The 22,817-nt window shown below is 45.0% G+C and overlaps 1 protein-coding gene across 3 annotated transcripts in view; it reads right to left on the bottom strand.

Moving 5' to 3' along the window:
- KCTD1 (potassium channel tetramerization domain containing 1) overlaps positions 1-22,817 on the bottom strand; it is a 100,682-nt gene that overhangs the window by 61,494 nt on the left and 16,371 nt on the right. Inside the window, exon 1 of one of the 3 annotated variants that reach the window (XM_086889791.1) lies at positions 5,832-5,961. The exons of 1 other annotated variant lie outside the window; for it this stretch is intronic. In XM_086889791.1, the coding sequence (XP_086745917.1) occupies positions 5,832-5,897 (66 nt within the window). In that variant the 5' untranslated portion in view covers positions 5,898-5,961. Of the gene's footprint in view, positions 1-3,258; positions 5,192-5,831; positions 5,962-22,817 lie in introns of those variants that run through there. One more of the 3 variants, XM_086889786.1, reaches the window with a different exon arrangement.

Below are 22,817 nucleotides of genomic sequence, written 5' to 3'. Positions count from 1 at the left end.
CTACACCTATTTTTGGCTATTACTACTGTAGCAAGTTCAGCATGTACCCAGTCTATAAAACCAAAAAGCTACCACCACATTGTAGAATCAAAAGTTTAAGCTTTCGCTATTGTTCATCTTTCAGCAACATGGGAGATGAACAACAGCCAAATTACATCTCTCTGTCATCAACTTGAACTGAAGTACTGCTGTCAGTGGCAGGAAAATTGCTACACTTCAGAGCAAATAAGGACTGAAAAGAAAGTTGTGCCATGATGGCAGTGCTGTATGCTTAAAATACCCTATAAATGCTGCTCTTAAGGCTAAAACCTAAAGCAATAGTTGGATCAAGACAAACATTAATGTACCATTCCTGAGCTCTGGAAAAGGCTCCTATAAAGCCTGTGTTGAAAAGACAACTTGAGGCTAAAACAAAAAATGGGAGCTACAACACAAAAGCATAAAATTAACATTCTTGCTCAGATAGTCAATGCAAATTGAAGACACCCCATTTAGTACTTTCATCTTCCACACTTTACTTAATACTATTAAAAAAAAAAAAAAAAAAAGCACAGTATAAAGATGCTAAGAAACCCACACATTATGCCACCACTTTTTCACTGGAGTATTGCACAAATCCATGAGTTCAGCAGACCCCTGGAAGACTAATTACAAAGACAACCAATAAACCACAAACTTATGACCTTCATGTTTTCAAGGAATCAGAAATATTTGTCAACAGTGGAATTTAGTGTCATGGTACTTGATGAGATATATTCAGTAAAAAGGCCTAGAAACTCTTTGTTTATAATTAAGCAATAACGATTGAGGGTCAGGGCATTTCCTGAAGATTAATGACCGGTTGGGAGAGTCAATGGCTTAAGGCAATGCCTTGGGCCATTAACCTCATCCAGTCATTAATTTCCCCAGGAAATGCTCTGGACCTCGATTAGTGTAAGTATCATAAAAGGTAGCTAGAGAGAAAAAGTTTAGCATTAACATTCTCCCAAGGAAATCCATTCCACAGCCAGTATTTTTTCATTTTGTCACATCCCAGAAGTGCATAACTTAAAACTGACACAAGAAAAATTGGTGATAAAAAAGGGAGAATTATTTTTTTTTTTTTTTTTTTTTTTTTCTGTTAAAGACTTAAATGAATGAAGTTTGCAGCAAAGACAAGATTCAGGTACAAAAGTTACTGGACACCTTGTTTAACTCATGAAATTGTGAATGGAGGTAAACATTTCCATATAATCACTGACAAAACCCCACACTCTCTAGTTTTGGTACTCTTGCTGATTGCTCATCTTCTTTCTTGATACACTTAGAAAAACAGCAGATGCCTGTGTACTCTATTTCAGCTATTTCTCCCTTTCTCCCCACAGCCTGCTGTTAATGAGAATTACAGCTCCAAAGGCTTCCTGTAGGAAGCACGGCTTTACAACAAACACGACAGCAGCTGGATTTCTCCTCGCCTAAGCTTTATGCAAGTGTGAAGGGATTTGTGGGCCAGGGTAGAGATCCGAGTTCTCTAGTCTGACAACTGAAAGTACCAGGACACCTCATTTAACAGGTTAAAGACACACACGCCCTGTGACCACTGACTGCTCTGCCCAGTTCCCTCTTCCCCTTACCAGACACACAGTGCGGTGCTCCTTCTAAAAAACTAAACTATATCCGAAGTTTCAAAATTACTTTCAAGATCATTAAAAGCAAGGGGAAGAATCTAGGGTTAAATACAGCGAGGAGCATTAGCTTTTACCTGAAATAATGAGCTAGAACAAAAACATTATCTGCACATAATCAAGCCTCTAAGCCATTCAGAGACACCAGATACACACAGCAGGAGATCAAGCTACAGTACTCCACTCAAGTGGTCAAAAAAAAGCCTCCCTGGAAGAAAGGAGAAGTCACAGGTATCTTAAAGAACATAGATGCTTATGCAGGCATTCACCGGGAGCCCTGCCCTCCCCCTCCCCACCCCAATTAGCCTTCAGGCTGCTTGATTAGTTGGCAAACTGTTTGAAAGGGTCAGTCTGTCCAGAACTGGTATTTCCACTCGGGAAACAGCTCAGGCATGTCATATACCTGTGCTCGCCCAGCGCCGCGCTCTCTGGCAGACGGCTGCGATCCCTGTTATTACTTGACACAAGAATGTCAGAGGGGTTTTGTAATCATGTAGGGCAGCCAGCAGTAAAAGTTCTTGCCTGAAACGCGGTATTTTATGGGGCACAACGTAACTGCATGCGCTTTACAGATTTAGTTAGAACGACTTCCAAACTTCCAGCCAATTGCAGAGGTGCAGTGAGTGTTTAATTGAAGTAATTTAGCTCCGGCGCTCAAACACCCGAGAGGAAAGTGCTGTTGGAGGGGATGGGGAGCAGGCAGCAGCACGTGCTGGCACACAGCAGAGGGGGCTCCGCAAGGCACACATTAAGGCACAGCTCAGCAGCGTTTTCGACAACACCGTTTTACCTTAAAGAAACACATCTAATGAGTTTGGGCTCATTCCACAGCTAAGCTGCACCTAAACCCGTTTAATTGTGCTCTTACTGTATATTTCACCACTATGGTAACTAATGCAACTAAAGACAATTTGCCTTAAAAAAAAAAAAAAAAAAAAAAAGGATGACTGCCAGGAAACAGAGCTATTTTAAATAAACAAATACAAGATGAATGCAATTGCCATATTAACCCTCTTGTTAACTTCTGAAGTTTAAAATTACACCCTCATTACTAGTGTGTAATTGAGTATTCTCCCGGCTGTTTCCTGCATTTGAGGTTATTCAAATAGTTCATTAGCACATCAAGAACACCACACATACTAATGATACCTGATGCCCCTATCTACTATTCTGGCCCGACTTTCATAAGTCACATCTCCTGCAAAAAGAGAAATAAAAGAGGGGGGAAATAAATAAAAAGGAGGAAAAGGGGAGCCCATAGGGCTGAGCTGTCGGTGCTGCCAAGGGGGAACGTGGCAGAACACAGGCACCATTCAAATCCAACACCCAGGCACACAGTGAGTGGCCACCGGACCAGTGGCAAGGAACGAAGAGATTGTGGGGACAAGTAAGTTGGATAACTCGCGTCTGGGCTCTTTGGGTGCCTGAAGAGTGAGCGTGACCCCAAGAGCCACCCCAATGCTGGCAGTGTGCCTCAGTGCCCAGCCTTGGGGGAAGAAAGGAGGGGGGCAGTGCAGACTATGTGGGGCAGGGTGAGGGGTTGCCACTTTTTTTTTGTTTTTTTTTTTTTTTTCCTTTTTCTTTTTCCGGTTACCTGTGTGGGGGAAACAATAGCAGGTGAAACTACTGTGGGTGAGGTGGTGCTTCTGTGCCCATTTGCTTCGGGGAGGAGGTGAGGCAAGGGGTCATGTTTCACTGAGACCACCACCACGGCTGGCGCAGCGGCATCCAGGGGCTCGGCGGGGCGGCGGCAGAGTCTTTTGGGGGAGGCAGAGGGCCCACAGGCATCGCCGCCGGCCGCAGCCCCTGCTGGGAACACTGCCTCGTAGAGCGCCCGCTTGGCCGGGGCCACCGCGGCCGCTTCTGCTTTCACTGGCGCGGCGTCACCGTCTTTGGGCAGCACATAGGGGTTGGCAGCGGGTGGCCGCGGCCGAGGCCCACCATTGAGGGCGGCAGGGGTGTAGCAGCCCCCGCCAGCGGGGTGGTGGAGGAGGTGGTGGTGGTGGGGAGGGGGGTGGTGGTGGTGGTGGTGGGGTGGCTGCAGTCCTCCCAGCTTGGTGCCAATGCCAGCGATACTGTTGAGGGTGGCAATGGAGACGGCACCAATGCAGTGGTTGGTGTAGGTCTTGGAGAGCTTGGCCGCCTTGGAGAGCATCTGCATGCGGGTACCCAGGAGGTTCTTCCCGATGGCCTTGTTCTCGTACCAGGTGATGTCACCCTCGCTGCAGTGGTCCCGCGGGCGCTGGAAGAAGGCCTTGCAGAGGGGGTTGCGCTTGGAGAGGTACTTGACAAAGCTGGCGTAGGGGCAGAACTCTGTGCCAGTCTCATACATGCGAGGCAGGTTCTCCTCGTCACTGCTCTCCGCCCGCTTCTTGCTCCAGGAGGACGAGCGCGACTTGTGGTAGGGCCCCAGTGCCTTGAAGTAGACGAACTTGCGTCCGTCCTCATCCACGGCCAGCCCAAAGGAGTCCTCCTCCAGCTCCCGCTGGTTCTCCCGGCCCCGGGTGCAGAAGTACATGCAGGTCTCAAACCAGACCTTGTTGAGGAGCCCGAAGGGGCTCTGGGTGCTGAAGACGCTGCAAGTGTAGAGCTTGCGGAGGTCGGCGCGGGTGATGGCCTGCTTCTGCACCACCGGCCCGGCGCCCTGCTCCTCCAGCTTGCGGATGACGGCGGCCAGGGTGAGGTTGGCGGCGCGGAGCTCGGGGTCCTTGGTGAGGTCGAGGGTGCGGCAGTAGGGCGGCTCGTTGAGGTAGCGGTTGAGGGAGCTGCGGATGCTGATGAGGGAGGACTTGGAGTAGAGCTGCCCGCTCTTGGAGCGCGCCTCGGCGTAGAAGGAGCGCAGGACCCGGCAGAGCGCCCCCTTGTCCATGGTCTCGAAGTCGGGGCTCTGCGCCTTCTCGCTCAGGTACTCGCGGAAGATGCGCACGGCGTAGCGGGTGGCCAGCCGCGTGTTCTCGCTCAGCCGCGCCCGCTCCGGCCGCTGCAGCAGCAGGGCCGCCTCCAGCTCCGCGTCCTCCGCCGCCCCCCCGGGGCCGCCGCCGCCGCCGCCCCCCGGGGCAGCCGCCGCGGCGCCCCCCGGGGCAGCCCCGACGCCGCCGCTGCCGCCGCCCGGCGTACGGCCCGGGGCGGGCGGCAGCGGCTCCGGCTCCTCCTCGCCGTCCCACTCCAGACCCATCTCCTCTTCCTCCTCCTCCTCGTCCAGCAGCAGCCCCCCATCGGCTCCGTCCTCCTCCTCCTCGTCCCCCGTTATCTGCACCTCCTGGATCTCATCCTCCTCCTCGCCCTCCTCCTCCTCGCCGGCGCTGCAGTAGCGGTGCGGGCGGGGGGCGACGCCGCGGCCGGACGGCCGGTCCCCCGCATTGTTCCCGCCGCCTCCGCCGCGTCCGCCGCCCCCTCCGCCGCCGCCGCTCCACTCTCCGCCGCCGCCGCCGCTGCCAGGCATTCTCGCCATATTGCCGTCTCCCTGCCAGTCCTCGGGCAGGGCGCATGCGCTATATTGGACCGCAGCGCTGGAGCGCTTTTGTGTTTTAATGACCTTCAGCTACCGGGAGGCAAAGCCGGGCTCTTAAAGGGGCCGCGCTCCCACTGGCGGCGGCGGGGAAGGGGCGGGAGAGGTTCGGATGGATGGGGAGGAGGCTGAGTCGCGCCGAGGGGGCACCGCGGGGAAAAGGAGCCGTACTTACCGCGCCCGCCGCTCACCTCGGGCCCGTCCCGTCGAGCAGCGCTGAAGGGCGCCGGGCGCGGGGGGGAACCGCCGGGCAGGTGCGCCCCGGCCCGGAGGATTCCCCCGCCACCCCCGGAGCCCGTCCCACCTCCCCATATCCGAAAAAGAAAGCGCTCCGCGTATGGAGCGGCTCTTTCGGTAGGGAAGGACCGCCACCGAGCTGCTACGACGCCTCGCACCTCCTCGTTCCACAGTAACTTAAACACAGATCAGAAAGGAAAGGAAAAAAAAAAAACCGCAAAGCGAAGAAAAGAAAAGAAAAACCAAACAAAAAAAAAACCCAAACAAAACCCAAACACACGCACACAAAAGACTCAGCAGCCCGTGCTTGTCCGCAGCACGGCTCAGACCTCGATAGGATGCTGCCGGGAAGCGGGCGGAGGAGCCGGCCCCGTTCCCCTCCTGCCGTACTGCCGCGACATCGCCCGCCGCCGACCCCGCACCTTTAGTCGGGAGCCCGGATTTCGGTCGAGGGGCTCGGGAGGAGACGGGCGCTCGGGGCATTGCATCCGTGCGGCTCGGAGTCCGCCCGGGAACAGCCACTTGGAAGCCGCGGCGCTCGCTCGGCTTGCGGGAGCCCCGGCGAGGCTGGCTGCGGAGAGGGAGCAATAAGGACTCGGGGGCTGACGGGCGCTCCGGGCCGCCCTCTTGCTCGCTGGGGCTGCAGACCTCAGGGCAGCCGGAGGGGCCTCGGCCCCCCCGTGCCGCCGCTGCCTCCCATCGCGCCCGCGTTCTTCCTCCGCCGCCCTCCTCAGCGACGGAGCAAAAACCCGAGGGGACTCCCGCAGCCGGGGTGCGGAGCCGCCGGACCCTACAAGGCCGCTTTGCCCTATTGGCAGAGGGGAGCCCCGGAGCGGCGCAGCGCGGGCGGGGGGCGCGGAGCCCCGGCTCAGCCCTGCCCCCGCCGGCCCGCGCCCCCCGCCCCGTGCGCGCCCGCGGGGCGCTCCGTCCCCGCCCGGCGCTGCCCCGGGAAGGCGGCTGGCTGCACGCTGCCTTCCTTACCCTGCCTGCCCGGGACGGCTCCTTGGCCGGGCTGGGCTCGGGCAGGAGCGAGGGCATAAGCCCACGGCCGCGCACCGCGGGGAGAGGGAGCCTGTCCCACTCGGGACGGGAGGGGATGAGGTGGGTACCCTGCCGGACCCACTGTCCAAACCAAACTGCCCCACAGAACTCGCTCCTCGTGCTATTTGGCCGGGCCATTTCTTTTATTCGGTACGATGAAATAAATATTCATTACGACTGCTGGCTACACCTGAAATTATAGCCCTAATTGCAGAGCTCTTGGCCTGAGTTTACCACATTTGCCGCTTACTCATCCGTAAGAATTGCTCAGCGCCGGGCCCCAGCCGTGGTGCTTCCCTCTGGGGGGGCTCGGTGCCCGCCGGTGCTGGGCAGTGCCGAGCCCCGTGGCCGCTCCCGTGGGGCAGAGACCGACGACCACGGACGGGGCGGCCCGGACAGCTCCAGCTCTGGCCGTCCGGGAAAACGTGGGATGCCAAAGAAGGGATGTGCAAATTGTTGAGCAAATTAGGCCAATTCGAAATAAATAAGCACTGCGGGAAGAGAGGCTGCCACTCCCGGGAAATAATTGAAGAGAAACCCGGCACTGTTATATTGATGTAAGCCTGGAGTAATTACACGAAGGTCAAAGTTGTTGCACGCACTACAGAAGTTGTGCTCACTGTAGTTTGAGAGCGGATTATGTTCCCTCTTAGGTCGATGGCACATATATAAAATTCTGTTGTTTTTTTTTTTCCCTATGCACGTAAGAGTACATAAATAAGGGTTTTCTTTCCCCTGTGGTACTTTATCTGTAACCTAATCCTGAAACAAAGTCTCAAAGACCTTCCCATGAGAGGGACCAGGTGCTGAAACAGATAGCTAAAAGAAACAATACCTTGTTGTGGTTAAAAGCTAAATGTCCCAGACAAACTCCTTTTAAGAGCTATTACAACCCACTCTAGAAGACAGAGAACTGCAGGGCTTGCAGCATGAACTTTTTTTACAGAGATTATTTTTCTTTATTGTTCCCGTAAATGCTGAAAATTACATGATAGGCATTGACCTTTGAGTCTGTCTTAAGATCGTTGAAGCCACTTTTTTAAAAAGACCTTTTCAGAGCCATATGAGTGCAAAAGGTAATTGAATATATTTTTTTTTTTTAACTTTAAAAAAAAGATGAACACCAGGTTGACAGCTTCTGTACTTGGATGTTCATTTAATCACCATTTTCTGATTACAGGAGGTGAACTATGTTGACAGACTTGCAGATGAATATGCAGCCCAGTATACGAATAGTAAGTATAAAGGACATAAAGAACTTGCAGTGAGGTTGGAGGGGAAAAATGTATACGGAGCATCCATATTACACATATCAAGTGGAAGCACCTCAGCAGCCAGGGGGAATTCAGAGAGTAGCAAGTGAGGTGTTCAGAGTGCTGCAGGTGCCCATAACTGGGAAGACACATGCATAAGTTATATACCTGTATAGCCGATATGCATATAGGAAAGTTAATCATATACATGTATGTTAACTTACTATTTGTCTATGTTCCTAAAAATAGCATTAACCTTAAGTCATTTGTATTCCAGAAGTTTAAATCCTATTGTTCAAGCTCTCCAGTTAGATAAGGTAATCGAACTGCATTCCAAAACTGACAGAGTTGCACAAGGTTGTCTAATGTGAGCTGGCATATAACATTAAACTTACATCCACTCCACCCTCCACATCACTAATCAGAGGTTTATCCTGCTGAGAGCTCTGTGCAGGCATAGACAGCATTCTGCATTCTCCCCTAGGACTCAAGGTTTGAGGCTGATTCTCAAATATGTCCTGTCCGTACTTGGAGAACACATTTTATTGCTGCTGTCAGTAAAGAAGACGTGATACCCACAGAACACTAATAATGGACTGGCCTCACTGAGGATTATCCTTATGAATACTTGGAGATCAGTTCATACGCCACAGAATGAGCATGCCAGTTTAAAAACCAAAACAACCTTCTCCATGAGTCAGGTGGTTTACAATAAAGGTAGTGCTTGTTACGACATTGGCAAATAGTTTCAGGTCTTTCTTCACTTCTTTTTTAAGCTACTCTTGCCCCTGGCCTTGCTTCTGGCAAGCAGAGAGCTTGCTAGAGCTGTGTTCTTTGACAATCAGGTATTGTGCTAAAGCTTTCCACAGCCCAATTCTCCTTCAGACTAATACAATCTACTTCTTCCGTAGCTGCTGTAAGTGGTTATTTCATTTACAGCCACCTAAACCTTCATGCTTTGGTGAGCCTTGATAGGTGTTTCATCACGAGGCTTCACGAGGAACTAAACTGTAATACCCCCAAAAAACAAGAGGCAAAGAAAAAACATTGGGTCTCTTTGCTTCTTAGGATCCTGTCTAGGCATCTAGAAAAGGTTATTTAAAACACAGCACTTCAAACAAAGTTGTGGGTCAACCCTAATGCTGGCCACCTGGCATTATTTCAAGTGAAATAACTTTCCCTCCATGTACACTTTTACTGTTAGTTTAAATACAATAAACATTTTTTTTTTTTTTAATGTCTTAATATGTTTTCTAAACACAAGATGTTTTCACTGTAGAGGCAGGCTATGTGGAAATCGGTATGAGAAATCCATATTGACACTACAGAACTAGAAGGCAAATAACACTTGGGACTCTTGGAAAATTCACTTAGGGAAAAAGCATGTCCTAGAAATCCTTCTCCCACCCAGAAACATGCAGTTTTGAGATAAGCTTTTTTAGCATTTCAGAACTGTCACTTCAAATGCTAATTCTGTTTTTATTTTACTGTGTTATTTTTGTATATGGTATTTCTACTTGTTTCATTACTTTTTCATACTAGGGACAGCTAATGCTAACATGTAGTGTGCTATCACAGATTTTAAATCGCCTTTATTTCAATTCTTTTTTCTTTTTATTTTATTTTTTTAGCATCTCCCATCTGCGTGGCAATGAAACAGCTACATATAACTCAACAAAGGAGACATTGATTTAGTAAAGTGAGGATGTATCCATCAGCACTAAGTTGCAGCTGTTCTTAATGGATTTTAAAATACAAAAGCTATTTCACCTCTTAGATTGTCATATTATGAAATGTTAGTAATACTTGCACATATCAAAGCACCAGCTACCACCCAAACCTTGTGAAACGTGAAGGAAGAATCAAGCCAGCCCCCTTGCGAAGCTCCCTGGTGCCAACCAAAAGCCTGTTTTCCCAGTATGCTTCTATTTTATTTCTTTTTTTTCCCCACAGGTATATTTTTCTGTTACTCACTGCTTGCTTTTTTTTTTTTTTCTGCTTTTTTTTGCTTTTTTTTTTTTTTTTCTAAAGCAATATTTTTGTTGCTGAGGCCATGATTTGTTTCCTGATTGCTTTGTTTTCAAAATAAACCAGAGAAAACGCGAGTCATCAGCTTTGTAAGAAAGAACACATCCAGTGCTTGGCAAATTAAAAGGCAAGACTTTGCAAATCACCTTTATTTTCAGTGTCAAGCAGCTGGAGCATTTTTGCTTCCAAAAATATAGAAGAGCTATGTTGTCAGACAGCTTGGAGAGAGGCAGGTAATAAATTGCATTGTGCTGCATAAAGGTTTTAAGGGTCTTTTAAAATGTGCTGCAGGTAAGTTGCCAGGAGATATATTAATGCTTTTATTTAGCTGCATTTCAGTTTGTGTTTATCTTTGCTTCTCTGGTGTTGAGGGCACTCAGAACAAATTGGCCGGTCTGTGCGGCACAGCGGTACCTGGTTAAAGTTGCTCTAGTGGTTGTCTGTTCATTTCTGTGAACCACTGACAATGAGCAGCCCGGTGTGTTAGTGGCACAAAGTTTACTCTCCATAGAGGGAGAAAGAGCTCTTTCTATCCAGGCTGGAAATTGGTTAGGTTCTATTTCTTCTCAACTGACTCCATACATACTACATGAAGGTGAGGGAAATTTAGAAGGACCAAGCCAGTAACTCAAGAAAGGGAGCTCCAAAGAGAGAGGTCCCTGTGAAACCCCAAAGCTTATAGGTGGTATAGGTCTAAGTACAAGATTTCACTTCATACTCTGTTTTAAGTACTATGTAATAGAGCATAACTTTATGCTGTATTGGATATGGAGCTCTTGAAATCCTATTTTCTGATCATAATCTTCCAGTAAAAGTTTATTTTGAACTACGAGTTCAGGCTGGAAGTCACACTAGGCTGGATGAGGTCTAGAAATGCAGGGAGGGACAACTGGTTATATGATAACAAGGTCTGGGTAAGAAAACTCCTTGAACATTTCTTTAAGAAACAAGGAAAAAAAAAAACCCAAAAAACTGAATCCAAACAAGAATGTAATATCATGAAGAAGTGCACTTTCCAACCTGTTTCTGGTTATGGGTATTATCTCGGTTCCTTTTTTCATATGGATTATCTTATATGGATTTTATCTCGGTTCCTTTTACCATCCCCATTGCACGACCCAAAGTTTCTGTGTTGCCGTGAGGTGTGCTAAGCACTGAATCCCACGCAGGGCAAGAGGTAGAGCTTTACACCTCATGCAACTTATTCATACCAGGCTTTTCTCAGAGCATGGGGTCCTCAAGGGACAAGACCACAGCTGGCCTCCAGCCCAGCATGGAAAAGGGAATCTTCTTTTGACCGCCGACTAGTGGCTGTAAAGCCTCTTTATACCATGAATTCACTGCCAATATACTTTTGTTTTGATTTAGTGACTGAAATAAACTGATTATTCCCCTTTTCCACCAGTATTATGTCTGTGTCATCGTGAATTTGGAAATTCCCTTTCAGGTATTTATGTAGCAAAAACCCCAGTACCAATGGTCTGTCTTCTTGGATTTTCTTTTCTCAATTGAGTTATCTCAGCTGGGTTGACACAAACCCAATTTAAGCAACTCTAGAATTGTGTGAGTTCAAAGGAAGCCCACAGAGGGTGTAAACACACTGTTAAACAGTGTCAGAGCCCTGCTCATGCTGTCACCCAGACCCACCTTTCTGCTGCTGTTGAATTTTAAGTTACACTAACTTGTAAAGCAGCATTCGAGTAGAAGAGAATAAATTCATAGGTCATATGAAAAAAGAGTACTGGGATAAAAGAAGTATAGCAATGTTTACTGCCAGACTCCATCACCTCCTTTATCAGTGTAATTTAACTAATACCAAGAAAAAAATGGTAGAACACGTGGCAGAATATTAAAAAGTAAGCAAAGTCCCTTATGTAAAACCACTTGCATTAACTAAATGTTCCCACTGTATCTGTCTTCAGGTGAAACTGGGGTAAAAGCCTCAGGATACTGTCAGGCCTTTCATTTGAGGTTTAAAGCCAGAGGCCAAAAAGGACCTTTCAGCTCTCTTTGCAGTTTGCACCTGCATTTTGCTGTATTTTAAGTTATAGAAAGTAAAGCCTGGAAAAGCAGAAAACCTGAAATGATTCAGAGAAAATATAAAGGAAATTGATAAAGTTAGTGAAAAAGACTGGATGTATTGGATATACCTCTCTTTCTTCAGCATCAGATAATAAAACAGATGAAAAATACCTTCTAGCGTCTGGTAAGCATTAATATTTTTTAAGAGTTTGGCATTAAAAAAACCCAACAAACCACTTCTGCAATTATTGAGAATGCTTAACTGCAAAGCTTTTTTGTCCATCTCTGAATTGTACTGTGCTTTGAATAGCCTTGCTTTTTCTATGCATGAAAGGTTAAGCTGGGCTTGAATCAAAGTTTTCTTATTTGAAGATCAAGGCTAAAACTCAATTTCTTTTTACAGAACAAAAGGTATCATCAAATAAATTAAAATAATCTAAAAAATCCTAGAGCAAAGATTTTGCACATTCATGAACTGAATTATACAACTACAAGCAGGTAGCTATTTGCCAGTTAAGACCCTGCTTTTAGTAGAAATGAGCATTGTTAAAACAAGCAAGAGAAAAATTACAAAGTCTTCCTTTGCCTTGGACAAAACAAGGTCACATTTGCAATTTGTAGTGCTTGATCTCTCCATTAGCAATCTTGGCAAAGGTTTATCGAGTTATTCTGAATAATTTCCTTCAAGTTGTGAGTGTGTCACTTGGTCTATTATGGAGCTGTTCCTTCAGTTTACTCTGTGTTTACCTGTGAGTTGTCATACTTGTTCTTGCTGATCGGTGTCAAAAGGAAAAAAAAAAAAATAAAGCAAGTGTTTAAAATCAAAGCTTCAGTGTGGAAGGATATAAACTGTGAAATCCAGACCCATTGCTTTCATTTTGGCTTTAGTGATCATAGAAACCTGCTGTAGGGCAGGACTAATCTGCCAGAAAATTATTATTGAGCCCTGGTAACTCAGATATATGTGCAGACTTGAAAATGTTGCTTTTTGTGCCAACTCCAGGTCCTACAAGAACCTTACACGGTATCCTCCACCTGGCTCAGAAATACGCTGTGTTCCACCGTAAAGAGGAGGAAATTTGTTAATTCCCAAGCAGCTGTGAACAATTTAATCTCTTTCCAAACAGCCCAGCATCCTATTCCAATTCAGAGTTTCTTAGGGGATGGATAGTTTGAAGAGCTGGTGAGAGATAATAGGGTTTTTCTTTCAAGGCCATTCCTATTGATTTGGCCTCGACAGTAGCATCTTGATAACAGGGTTGCCAAATCTCAGAGCTTCATGATACTTGGTTGGAGTTTCCTCCTCCATATGCTGGAACCGAGAGGTTTAAAATTAGTCTTTGGCAGACAACTTTGAAACCTTGAATTTCTGCTCTGTAAATACTTGGAAATCAGGTGGCGAGCCACAGTTTTGTAATTTTAGGAAGAAGAAATCACTGTATGATATGATTAAGATTTTATTCTGAATGCTGGTGGTTGGAACTCCTGGGATTTCCCAGATAAAATTGCCTCTGAGAACTGAACTGATGACTTGAATTGGTTTTCTGGATAAGTCTCTAAGTTACTGACTTTTTTGCCTCATGTATTTCTTAATCAAAAAATCACCATCCAAATCCTACACAAGCCATTTTTGCTACCTCTTTGGCAATATGTTTAGAGGAGTCAAAGAATCACAAAGAACTACTTCAAGAAATTCATACCCAGATTTCTTTGAGTTCTCAGAACCAATAACCTTTCTGTTCTGATTATCAGGACGTCTCTGCACTCAAAAATGTTTGTATAGGTATTTAAGCCAGCTGTACTTTTTAAACAGGCTTGCACCTGATACAGTTTCCATGGGAGCTGCTTGATCCTTAGCCATTTACAAACATGTCTGCTTATGTAGATAATTAAATTAGAGTTAGTGAACACAGTGTTCCTCTGAACAGCTGACCTTTGGTCTTTCTGGCACACTGGTAGTAGAGTGAAGGGAAATACATTCTTTCTATGGTTTACGTTTTCTGTACCACATTTTTCTTTTCCCTAAGACTAGCTAGATGTGATTTTCTGGGTCTTTACCAAAATCTCCTACTATTTCACTGTATTTTCAGCAGTTACCCTTGGATTGTTCTCCACAACTCCAGACAGAGCTTTTAATCATATTAGTTCTTCTATTTTCACTGGAGTTCCCAAATTTTTAAGCTTTTCTTTGGTCCAGCACGATCTATTGGGCTTGGCTTACACTAAAATGTTTCACAGTAGTCTCTGAGAACTAGTTTAATTCAATCAGAAAGTAGTGGAGTTTAAGTACTTAGAAATGTCAGTCATGTCTAAAGTGTAGAGGCAGAATTATAGGAGCTTTGTTTTTAAAGCTAAATGGATCAAAGAATCTGGAAAAATTTTCAACGTTTTTTTGGGACAGGCACTGTATTTTGAAGGAAGTCGTGGATTCATTTTGTTAACCCATTGCTTCAAATGAGTTTGTCAGATCCCAAATAGTGAGGGACAGGCTTTTGGCTACTGAATTCCAGTTTGGCCACTAGTGCCTGGGCTAATTAGGGAAGGGTAGAGAGAACCCCACACGCAGCTGAATAAACTAGAACAATCCTGATGTCCTACTGAGGTCACCAGCACGAATTAGCATCCACAGACAGGAAATCTCTTTGAACCTGCCTACTTTGCTTCCTGGCTTTGATTGCATCCAAAATCATACAGGGAAATTATTCTGATGCTGTATCATGCCAGAACCACATGGTGGGCTGCTCATGGGCTAGCCTGTCCACCCAGGACTTTTATAATCATTCTCACTTACTGGGCTTGCTGAAATTTTGTTGTGTGGAGGATACAAACCCAGAGGCCTTTTGGCTCAACAGAACAAGTTTGACCCTTGCAGGGGTACCTGTCTGCCTGGCTCTTAAGCTCTGTGAAGTCAAAGAAGCCTGGTACTATTCTAGGAAGTCATGTTGAGAATTCCAGCCCACTGCAGGACTACCAGAAACACACAGAAGCTCCAAACCACTTCCATGTTGGGGATTTTTTCCAGGCCTTCATTTCTTTATACTTTCTGCCCACAAACTGAGCTTCCATGAAGCTTCATCCTTGTGCCATGGGCAAATGCCACTACCTCCCTTCTCTGTGCTGCTCAAAAGCCCACCTGAGGTGTAGGCTGCTGAATTCTGGCTTTGTTCATGCTCTCTGAAGGACTGCTCCATCTCTTAAGCTTTCCCTAGAGCTGGGTGACTGCTGATAAGACAACAAATGTACTTAAGTCCAACGCTTTTTCAGTATTTTTGGGTAAATTAGTGGAGCAATATCTGAAAGCTTTTAGCATTTTACCTGCCGGTCAATAGAACAATTTTGAAATAAAGAAATAAGAAATGTTTTCACTATTTGAAAGCTTCAGAAAAATAAAGCAACATTTTCCAGCATAATTTGAACATAAGCACTGTGGTACTTGTATTAGGCAAGTCTCCTCCACACAGTATAATACAATGTCAGTAATAATACATTTTTTAATGAAAGGTGGCAAATATTGGCCCTACAGTAGTAGTTTCTCAAAGTCCTATGCATAAATGATTATTTTAATAGGCAGTAGGCAAGCTATCACTTGCTTGTATGAAAGATTTATCCTTCATTTTAACCTCAGAGAGAAAATCGTTCCTCTCAATTTCTTCTGCTTTGCAGAAAGGACATGAAACAAACAGAAAATGTTGTGAATGTTCTACAACTTCAGCTGGAATAAAAAAATAAACCGAAGCAAAAAAACCACTTCAGCTGAAAACCGACTAATGTAAATAAGGAAACAATCAAAAACAGTTAATAAAACTTCTGGCTTTGATCACACAATTGTTTGACACAGTGCTAAAAGAGTATATCTCTTAAGTGTGTGTAAAATGTTGCCAAATCACAAAATAGTACACAGAAGTGGGAAAGGATTTTATTGCATTGGCATAACCAGTTTGAAGACACTTGGCTGGATAATGAAGACCTTTATCATGTTAAAAACATGATAAAAAAACTTTTATCATGTGGAAATTACCTATTACTATAAAACACCTATTACCTAATCCCGCAAAGTACTTCAAGAAACACTCCAAAATCAAGAAAAGAGAATCTAAGACCACTAGTTGCACCTGTCCTTTTGCATCCAGCCATGAAGAACATCCTTCTGTTCTGGGCTGACACTGCCTGGGTTGACTCTGTTGAATCTGCCAACAGAATAAGGCTTATCAAAGAGACAGGGGAAAGGAGAATTCAGCCTCAGCTGTTTGCAGTCATCTGAGAGCTTCTGGTGATCCATGCCACTCTGTTTGTGCTCACTGCAAAATGCATACACCTTGGGGGAAAATATTAGTAATCTGGGCACAAGAGCTAAAAACTTTCCGGTAGAATAATCTGAATCACATATTTGGCTTCATTTCCTCATGGAAGATACAGAAAGTCCACTTGCTCACTGAAATCAGCCATCATTCAACTAACTATTATATTTTTAAAGGACATTCTCAGTAGACTGCAAGGATGCCAAGAGTGCTGCTGTACCCTAATGACACATGTGAGACCTTAATGTTGATACAGAGCTCAGGGTCATGGAGATTTTCTAGGAGGGAGCAGGAGCTCTAGAAAATCACATCAGCAAAATTAGCAGTGTTGAGAGGAGCTCTTCTTGGATTCATGACAGCTAGTCTGACCCATGGTAACTTGCAAAGTCATAACAGAGAGAAGTAAAATTTTACCATGGACATTCCTCTTGTGTAAAGACCTCCCCCACCCCGCCAAAAAACCCCAACCAAACCCTAGATGAATCCAAACCAAACAGATGGCTTTCTCCTCCATTAGCATCCTGTCTTGCTCCTTTTGAACCACTGCCACTGCTGTATCAGTGAGGATTTGATACTGGGATAGCAAGGCTGGGCTGAGTTAACCAAGCCACATAAGATGGAGCAACAGTGAACAACAGGAAAAGGTGGGGGGATGGAGTTGTACTACAAAAGGATATGAAATAGTTCTGAAATTACTCCCACTCAGGTTGTACTTTCCTCTAACAATCCCTATGTGCCCTCTAAGTTTGTGGGCAATTAGCCAAACCTTTAGAGCCCTAAAGCTATCCTATTGTCAAACTGTCTACAATTCTAAATTTTGCTTAGAGGAGCATTTCACAGAGGAAGATGTGGTCTGGTAGCCTGCAGTTTTTCCCATCAGCAGACACAGTGGATAGAAAGAGTCACTGTAGGAGCATTCCTGTAGCCCTGATCCATTTATGTTCCTTCGGCATATGCAGGCATATTCATGAGCTCTATGTCCAAAACAGGTGAATTATTCCCAGCAGCACAACTAAATTTGAACTCTGTTGTCCTAGTGGAAGGCAGTGGTGGACAGGATTTAGGGCAGGAGCACATTTGACACAGAAAAGACAGGGGACAGATCTAAAGGAGACATAAAAGGATGCTGTAGAACTAGATTTCCTTCATCCCACAGCTGACAAGAGGTGGGATTTGCCTCTTTTCCCTCCCAGCAGTGACTCTGCCTTGGTGAAGGCAGCAGCAGGAGCAAGTCTCATTCTCTAGGGCTCTGGCACAGATGACGTAGACTTGGGACCAGAGACGATTTGTTCCTCAAGGCAATCTGCTGCCCTCAGCAGATTCTGTGCTGCTAGAGCCTGAGGTCAGCTCTGTTCAAAACCTCCAACAACCTTCTCTCAACAAAAACTTCCGCAGTCACAGGCAAATCCTAAGTAAATTTGCTGTGCAAGAGGAGTTTTCTCCTGGGACACCTGGTAAAGAGTCCAGACAGTGGTGCCAAGCAGCACATATCTTGCAGTTACCTTCATCAGACAGGACCACTTCACCCCAAAGGCGACTGAAAGGGAGCAAAAAGTGGCATTTTAAGGCACACCAAGAGTTCTCTCATTTGCCATTTTCACAATTCTCAAAATATGATAGTTTCTCTTTGCTCACTCCAGTTGGAAGAAACTAGAAATATAATTTTGATGCCACTGTCAACAGTCCAGCCTTAAACTGGTAAATCTAGATGATAATTATTCTTGGCCTGGGACTCTTCTTTCTTATTCTTCTAAGATGAACTCCTCAGTTTTTCCCCTCTTCCTTATGCATCACACCCAGGTAACTGAAATGCTACACATCAGTCCCAGCTTGGACAGTGCTTCCCTTCCTGATTCATCCTCCACTCTCTCCAAATCATCTGCTTTCTCCCATGTCCCTTCACCACCTGTTTTTCCTTTGGGAACAGACAGAATTACACACCCATCTGCTTTAACTGTTTCCTACGTTTCTGCTAGGAGAGATTGGGAAGATGAAAGACAGGGAAAAGGGGTGCAGAAAATACACTGAACTGGTATGTGAAGCTACACTGAACATGCCTTCTACAATCTCCTCCTTCTGCTTTATCTCTTCTTCACAATCCTGTGGAAACCAGGAGGAAACCAGGAGAAAAAAAAAACAAACTTCATGGCTGTCAGCTTCAAAGCAGGAGAAAAGAAAAACCCCTTCCTCTCTGAGCTGTGATAACATCTCATGATAGACGACTTCCCACACTTCTTTGGGAGAATCCCTGGCTGCTTTCTTGTTCCTATGGGGCCACACAAACAGCTGAACAAACAGCACTAATAGCTGTGGGAAAGACAGGGTGATTCTACCCCTCTTTTTCCAAGTTTCTTCATTTTCCTATAACCCTGCCTGCCTCTTCAGGAGGTTCCAGCTCCTCACTTTGGCACATGGTGCCCAACCATTGTGATGCTCTACTCAAGGTGGCACCAAGCACTGCAGTCCTGCCAGGACTGTTGTCCCTAGCCATGTGTGGGGGAATCTCTGTGCTTTCAGCCACGTGTCCTTGCTGGTGTTTGGGTGAAACAGTGCCCAGCACTTGCTAATCTCTAGTATTCATGACCACATGATGTTCCAAAACAAAGCATGAAGAAAGAGATGAAGCCTGGATTATTTTTTAAACAGTGTATTTGGGAGTAGACACTTAACTTCTGTGTTTGAGTTTTCAGACTGCAATAATTTTCATGTCCTGTTCTACCTTTCCCTACTCTTACTGCCTTATCCGTTTATCCTCCACTTCAAACATAAAGGCTAAGTATCCTCCATCCCAAACATAAAGGATAAGGATGATTGGTTTTCTCCTTTTAAATCCAGGAATCTCTTTAATCCTGGATGTGAGACAATGGGAAACATACTAAGAGGTGAGAGGAGAGGCTTGGCAATGCAAGAGAGAATGCAATAAACCAGTTATTTCTTTTCCAATCGTTAAACTCCACACCCTAGAGTTACTGGTCTTTATGGCAGCCTGGTCAAATAGAAAAAGACACAGAAAAGCAGAGGAGAAAGGTCCTATGTTTCCAAACTGATGCGTGGACAAGGTGCCAAATGGTTGCATTTCATTCATTTGCCACAAACTGGGTTAGCTTTGAGCTTGAAAGAGAGAGAATAGCAGGTTTTTAAGTACTGCTTCTGGGTCTGGCATCAACATTTCTGTTGCCATAATGAGTCAGACATCAGAGGCAATACACATGAAAGGATGCAGGCCAATGCCTAGGCAAACAGAAGTGGGAAAGCAGAACTGAAAAATAAGTGCACGTGTCAGGGAAGAAGGACTCTATCCTCACAAAACTTTTGAAATTATAAACTAAATTTCCCTTATTTCATCAAATAAATTCACTTCAAAATAAACCCCCTAACACCACCACCAATACAAAAACCCCTCTAGAATTCTGGGCAAGGTTAATCTGCCAGAGGCAGAGTTTGTTCTGTTAATTGCCATTTGCCATGTACCAATGCCACAGTCCCCAAATGCTCTTGCACATTTCCCATCAGGCAAGCACACACACAATTAAGAACATTTGAGCAGTCATCCTTGGAACTGTGAAAAACATTAATCCTTAAATGAAGGGAAAACAGTCTTCTGAGCCACAGAACCCATGGCCTCAGATGCTCCTTCCCTTTGCCTTTAGCAGGGCTCCTGAAGGGCTGTTGGATGATTATGGGTAGATAACCGGCTCTGGCGACCGACTATGGGGTGGGAAAGTGCATTGATGGAAAACATTTCAAACTCTGATTTGCACCCTTACCTGGGGCTTCAGAGCAGCGCAGAGACACATATTTGGCACTTCTCAGCTGTCAAGTCACTCTCTCAATTGCTCTCTTATGCCTCACATTCCCATTGTCTTTTCTTCCTCCTTTCTTTTTCAGACCATCTTTTCCTCTCTGACTCCTCTTTCATCTTGTATCATCATTACCTAGAGAGTTGATATGTGGTGCTCTTCTTTACTCTTCCTTGTTCTCTCCAACACTTTATCAAACATAATTGTCGCAAAGAAAATATTTATTCCAAGAAGTTTCAGTGATCTGCTAACCAACTAGTACAGAATAATCACTACAGAACTCTAAAAGATCTCCCATGTCCCTTCTTGTCCTCTATTACTAGGCTTCCTTTACTATATCAGGACTTGTCTGCTGACAATTTTACTAATGTGACTTATTAATGGGGAAATTTTAATTTTATTTTGCCCAACAATTGTACTCATAGAGTCTCATCACTGTTAGCACAGTTGCATTGATGTGAGGATACAAGTGGGCATCACCTCTTTAGTCTTGGATAGATCACGGAGACTGCTTTCCATCTTGGGAATCAGAGCTGCAAAATTTCGTCTTGCAAAATTATGTGGCATAACAAACCCCTACTAAAGCACACAGAATTAAATAACCATGTATACCCTCTGGTATTACCCTCTTCAGTAGCCCTCTGGTAGCTCCAGTGCTACAGTGCTAGATGGTGTTGATGTGACACAAGCAAAAATGGTGAGGTCACTGCTCCAATAGGAACACTGCAATGAGGTCAAATATCCACAAAGAACTTGCACTCATATGTTATTGTTCTGGAGTCAGTTAATGATTAACATGGATTAACTCCTTGTGCCTCATGGACATATCAGGGTTTCTCAAAAACATAGGGATACACAGAGACACTGGGAGAATTTTGGAATAGATTCTATTTTTTAAGATTACATAGTGTTGGAAAGCAAAGGTCTCAGAGAATATTAAAAACATGTTGAATTCCTGACTGCTGCCAAGAATCAGCCATCATTTTACATGTAGTACCTTGGTATTTCAGGCCATGCCTGCCTTGTGTGATCCCACGCATGTGCTGAAAATAAAGAGAACGTGATAAGGCAGCAGAAACATGATTAAGCTTTGATCTGAAAAGGGATCCTGATTCTCTTATGTTGCTGAGAGTTTGTGGGCACCAAAGAGAATATGGTAAGTTTGCTCAGAAAAGTGTAAGTGTGACATTAATTCAAGTTACCCAACACTAGAGACCTCCATACAGCCACAGCTAAAATAAATCTGTTCCCCCACTAATTAGCTTAAAGCCGCATAGCTATGTTGCTTCTCCTACATTTTCTTTTGCACTTAATGATCTAATCACATTCTCCTTTTTCTACAGGGCCTTGCCTCATTCAGTGCCCAGGATGGATGCGACTCATTGAATAGGCATCTGTAGTCCGACAGTTTGTCTCAGATTTGCCTGGAGCTGAAGATACATCCTTTGATTATATCCCTGGCTCTGCTGCAAAGTTTCTGTGATAGGGTACTGGACTAGTCACTTAAACCAAACAGAGTGGGCACAAAAACCCTCTTTTTTTCTTGCTGTGGGTGTCTGACTGCAATGACTTGAGATCTCATTTGTGAAAGAGCTAAGTGCTCATTACATGCAACTGGGGCAGAATGCTGCAAAATGCTAAATACTCTGAAAAAGAGGCACTCAAAGATTCAAGATTAAAACTAGTAAAACAGTGTCATCCATTATCTCCCTGGACTGTTGCCCTGAAAATTTAGCCTTCTGATAATGTTTTCATAATTTTAGTTACTTTCTCATGAAAGTCCTGTAAACATAAGTTGTTTATTACATTCCTTCTAAGAAACATCTTTTGATGGATGTTTCTTATGACCAGTGTGCTTGGGAAGGTGGTATATTAATTATCTAATCCTTGGTCATTGACAAGAATCTATAAATACTGGAGTATTTTAGTATTTATAGAAAATTTATAGAAAATAAAGTCACTGGTTTTCGTTCTGACGCTGAGAGTGGCGGTGTGAATCATTTTGTGTCCTTTAGTGACAGACTCCCTTTCCTGTATCCAAAATACTTCTTCCAGTATGACAGTAACAAGTACATATCTGGGAAATGGTAGTTTTGAAGTTTCAAATCCCCATTAGGACAAAAGGAAAACCATTCTCAGGTCTGAAGGGTGGACCTCTGTCTCATACAGGTTCCAGGTGTTACAGCTCTCCTATGTAGTTGCTCAAATCAGCACACTTTTGGTCCTTCTAGATCATTTGTCTACTCAGTTTAACCAAGAAGGCTTTGACCTTCACGATTTAATAATCAAAATTGAAAAAATTCCAGCAAAAAAAAAGCTTCATTTTTGAGAGACCTTTTCTTGTTGGACAACTGTTTTGTATACATTTCCTGTCTGAACTGCTGAGACTATGGCAGGACTGGGATGAGTATGCCAGTCCCACTGTACAAGTTTTTGTTTGCAAGAGCTGTTGCCCTGGGAGAAGTCAAACTAGGCTTGCAAAGGCATGTCTGAAGTTCATCTGAACTCTTCTGTACCAACTACAGATGCTCCACAGTTCCAGGGGAGCTCTCCTGGCTCAAGTCATCATACCATGCTACAGACATGGAGGGTAACCTATTTCCTTGGTAAGCTCAGTAACTCTGGGCCATCCATCCAACCTCAAGGCCCTCAGGTTTGCCCAGAAGGCTACACTGCTTCAGGCTTAAAGTAGTCAATGGACACAACATTCCATAAACCATTTGAAGGAAGCTGGCACCTATGTAAATGTCAAAGCTTTATACCTCCTTCATGTACATACATCCCTGTCCACAGCACATCTGAATCTCTCCATCTTTGGGAGAAGACAGTGTCTAAGAAGAGAGATCGCCTATCCTTCAAGTCTGACGTCCAAGGACAGCAAGGAGCATCTGAAGCAGCCCTATTTACTAGGCACTACAAAAGCAGGTGTAACCAAAGCTGTTCCAAGGAGAGAAGATACTCGTCTC

This window comes from Cyanistes caeruleus, chromosome 1, assembly GCF_971803275.1.
Source record: "Cyanistes caeruleus chromosome 1, bCyaCae1.hap1.1, whole genome shotgun sequence".
Classification (NCBI taxonomy): Eukaryota; Metazoa; Chordata; class Aves; order Passeriformes; family Paridae; genus Cyanistes; species Cyanistes caeruleus.
This window is presented reverse-complemented; position numbering and strand designations above follow the sequence as displayed.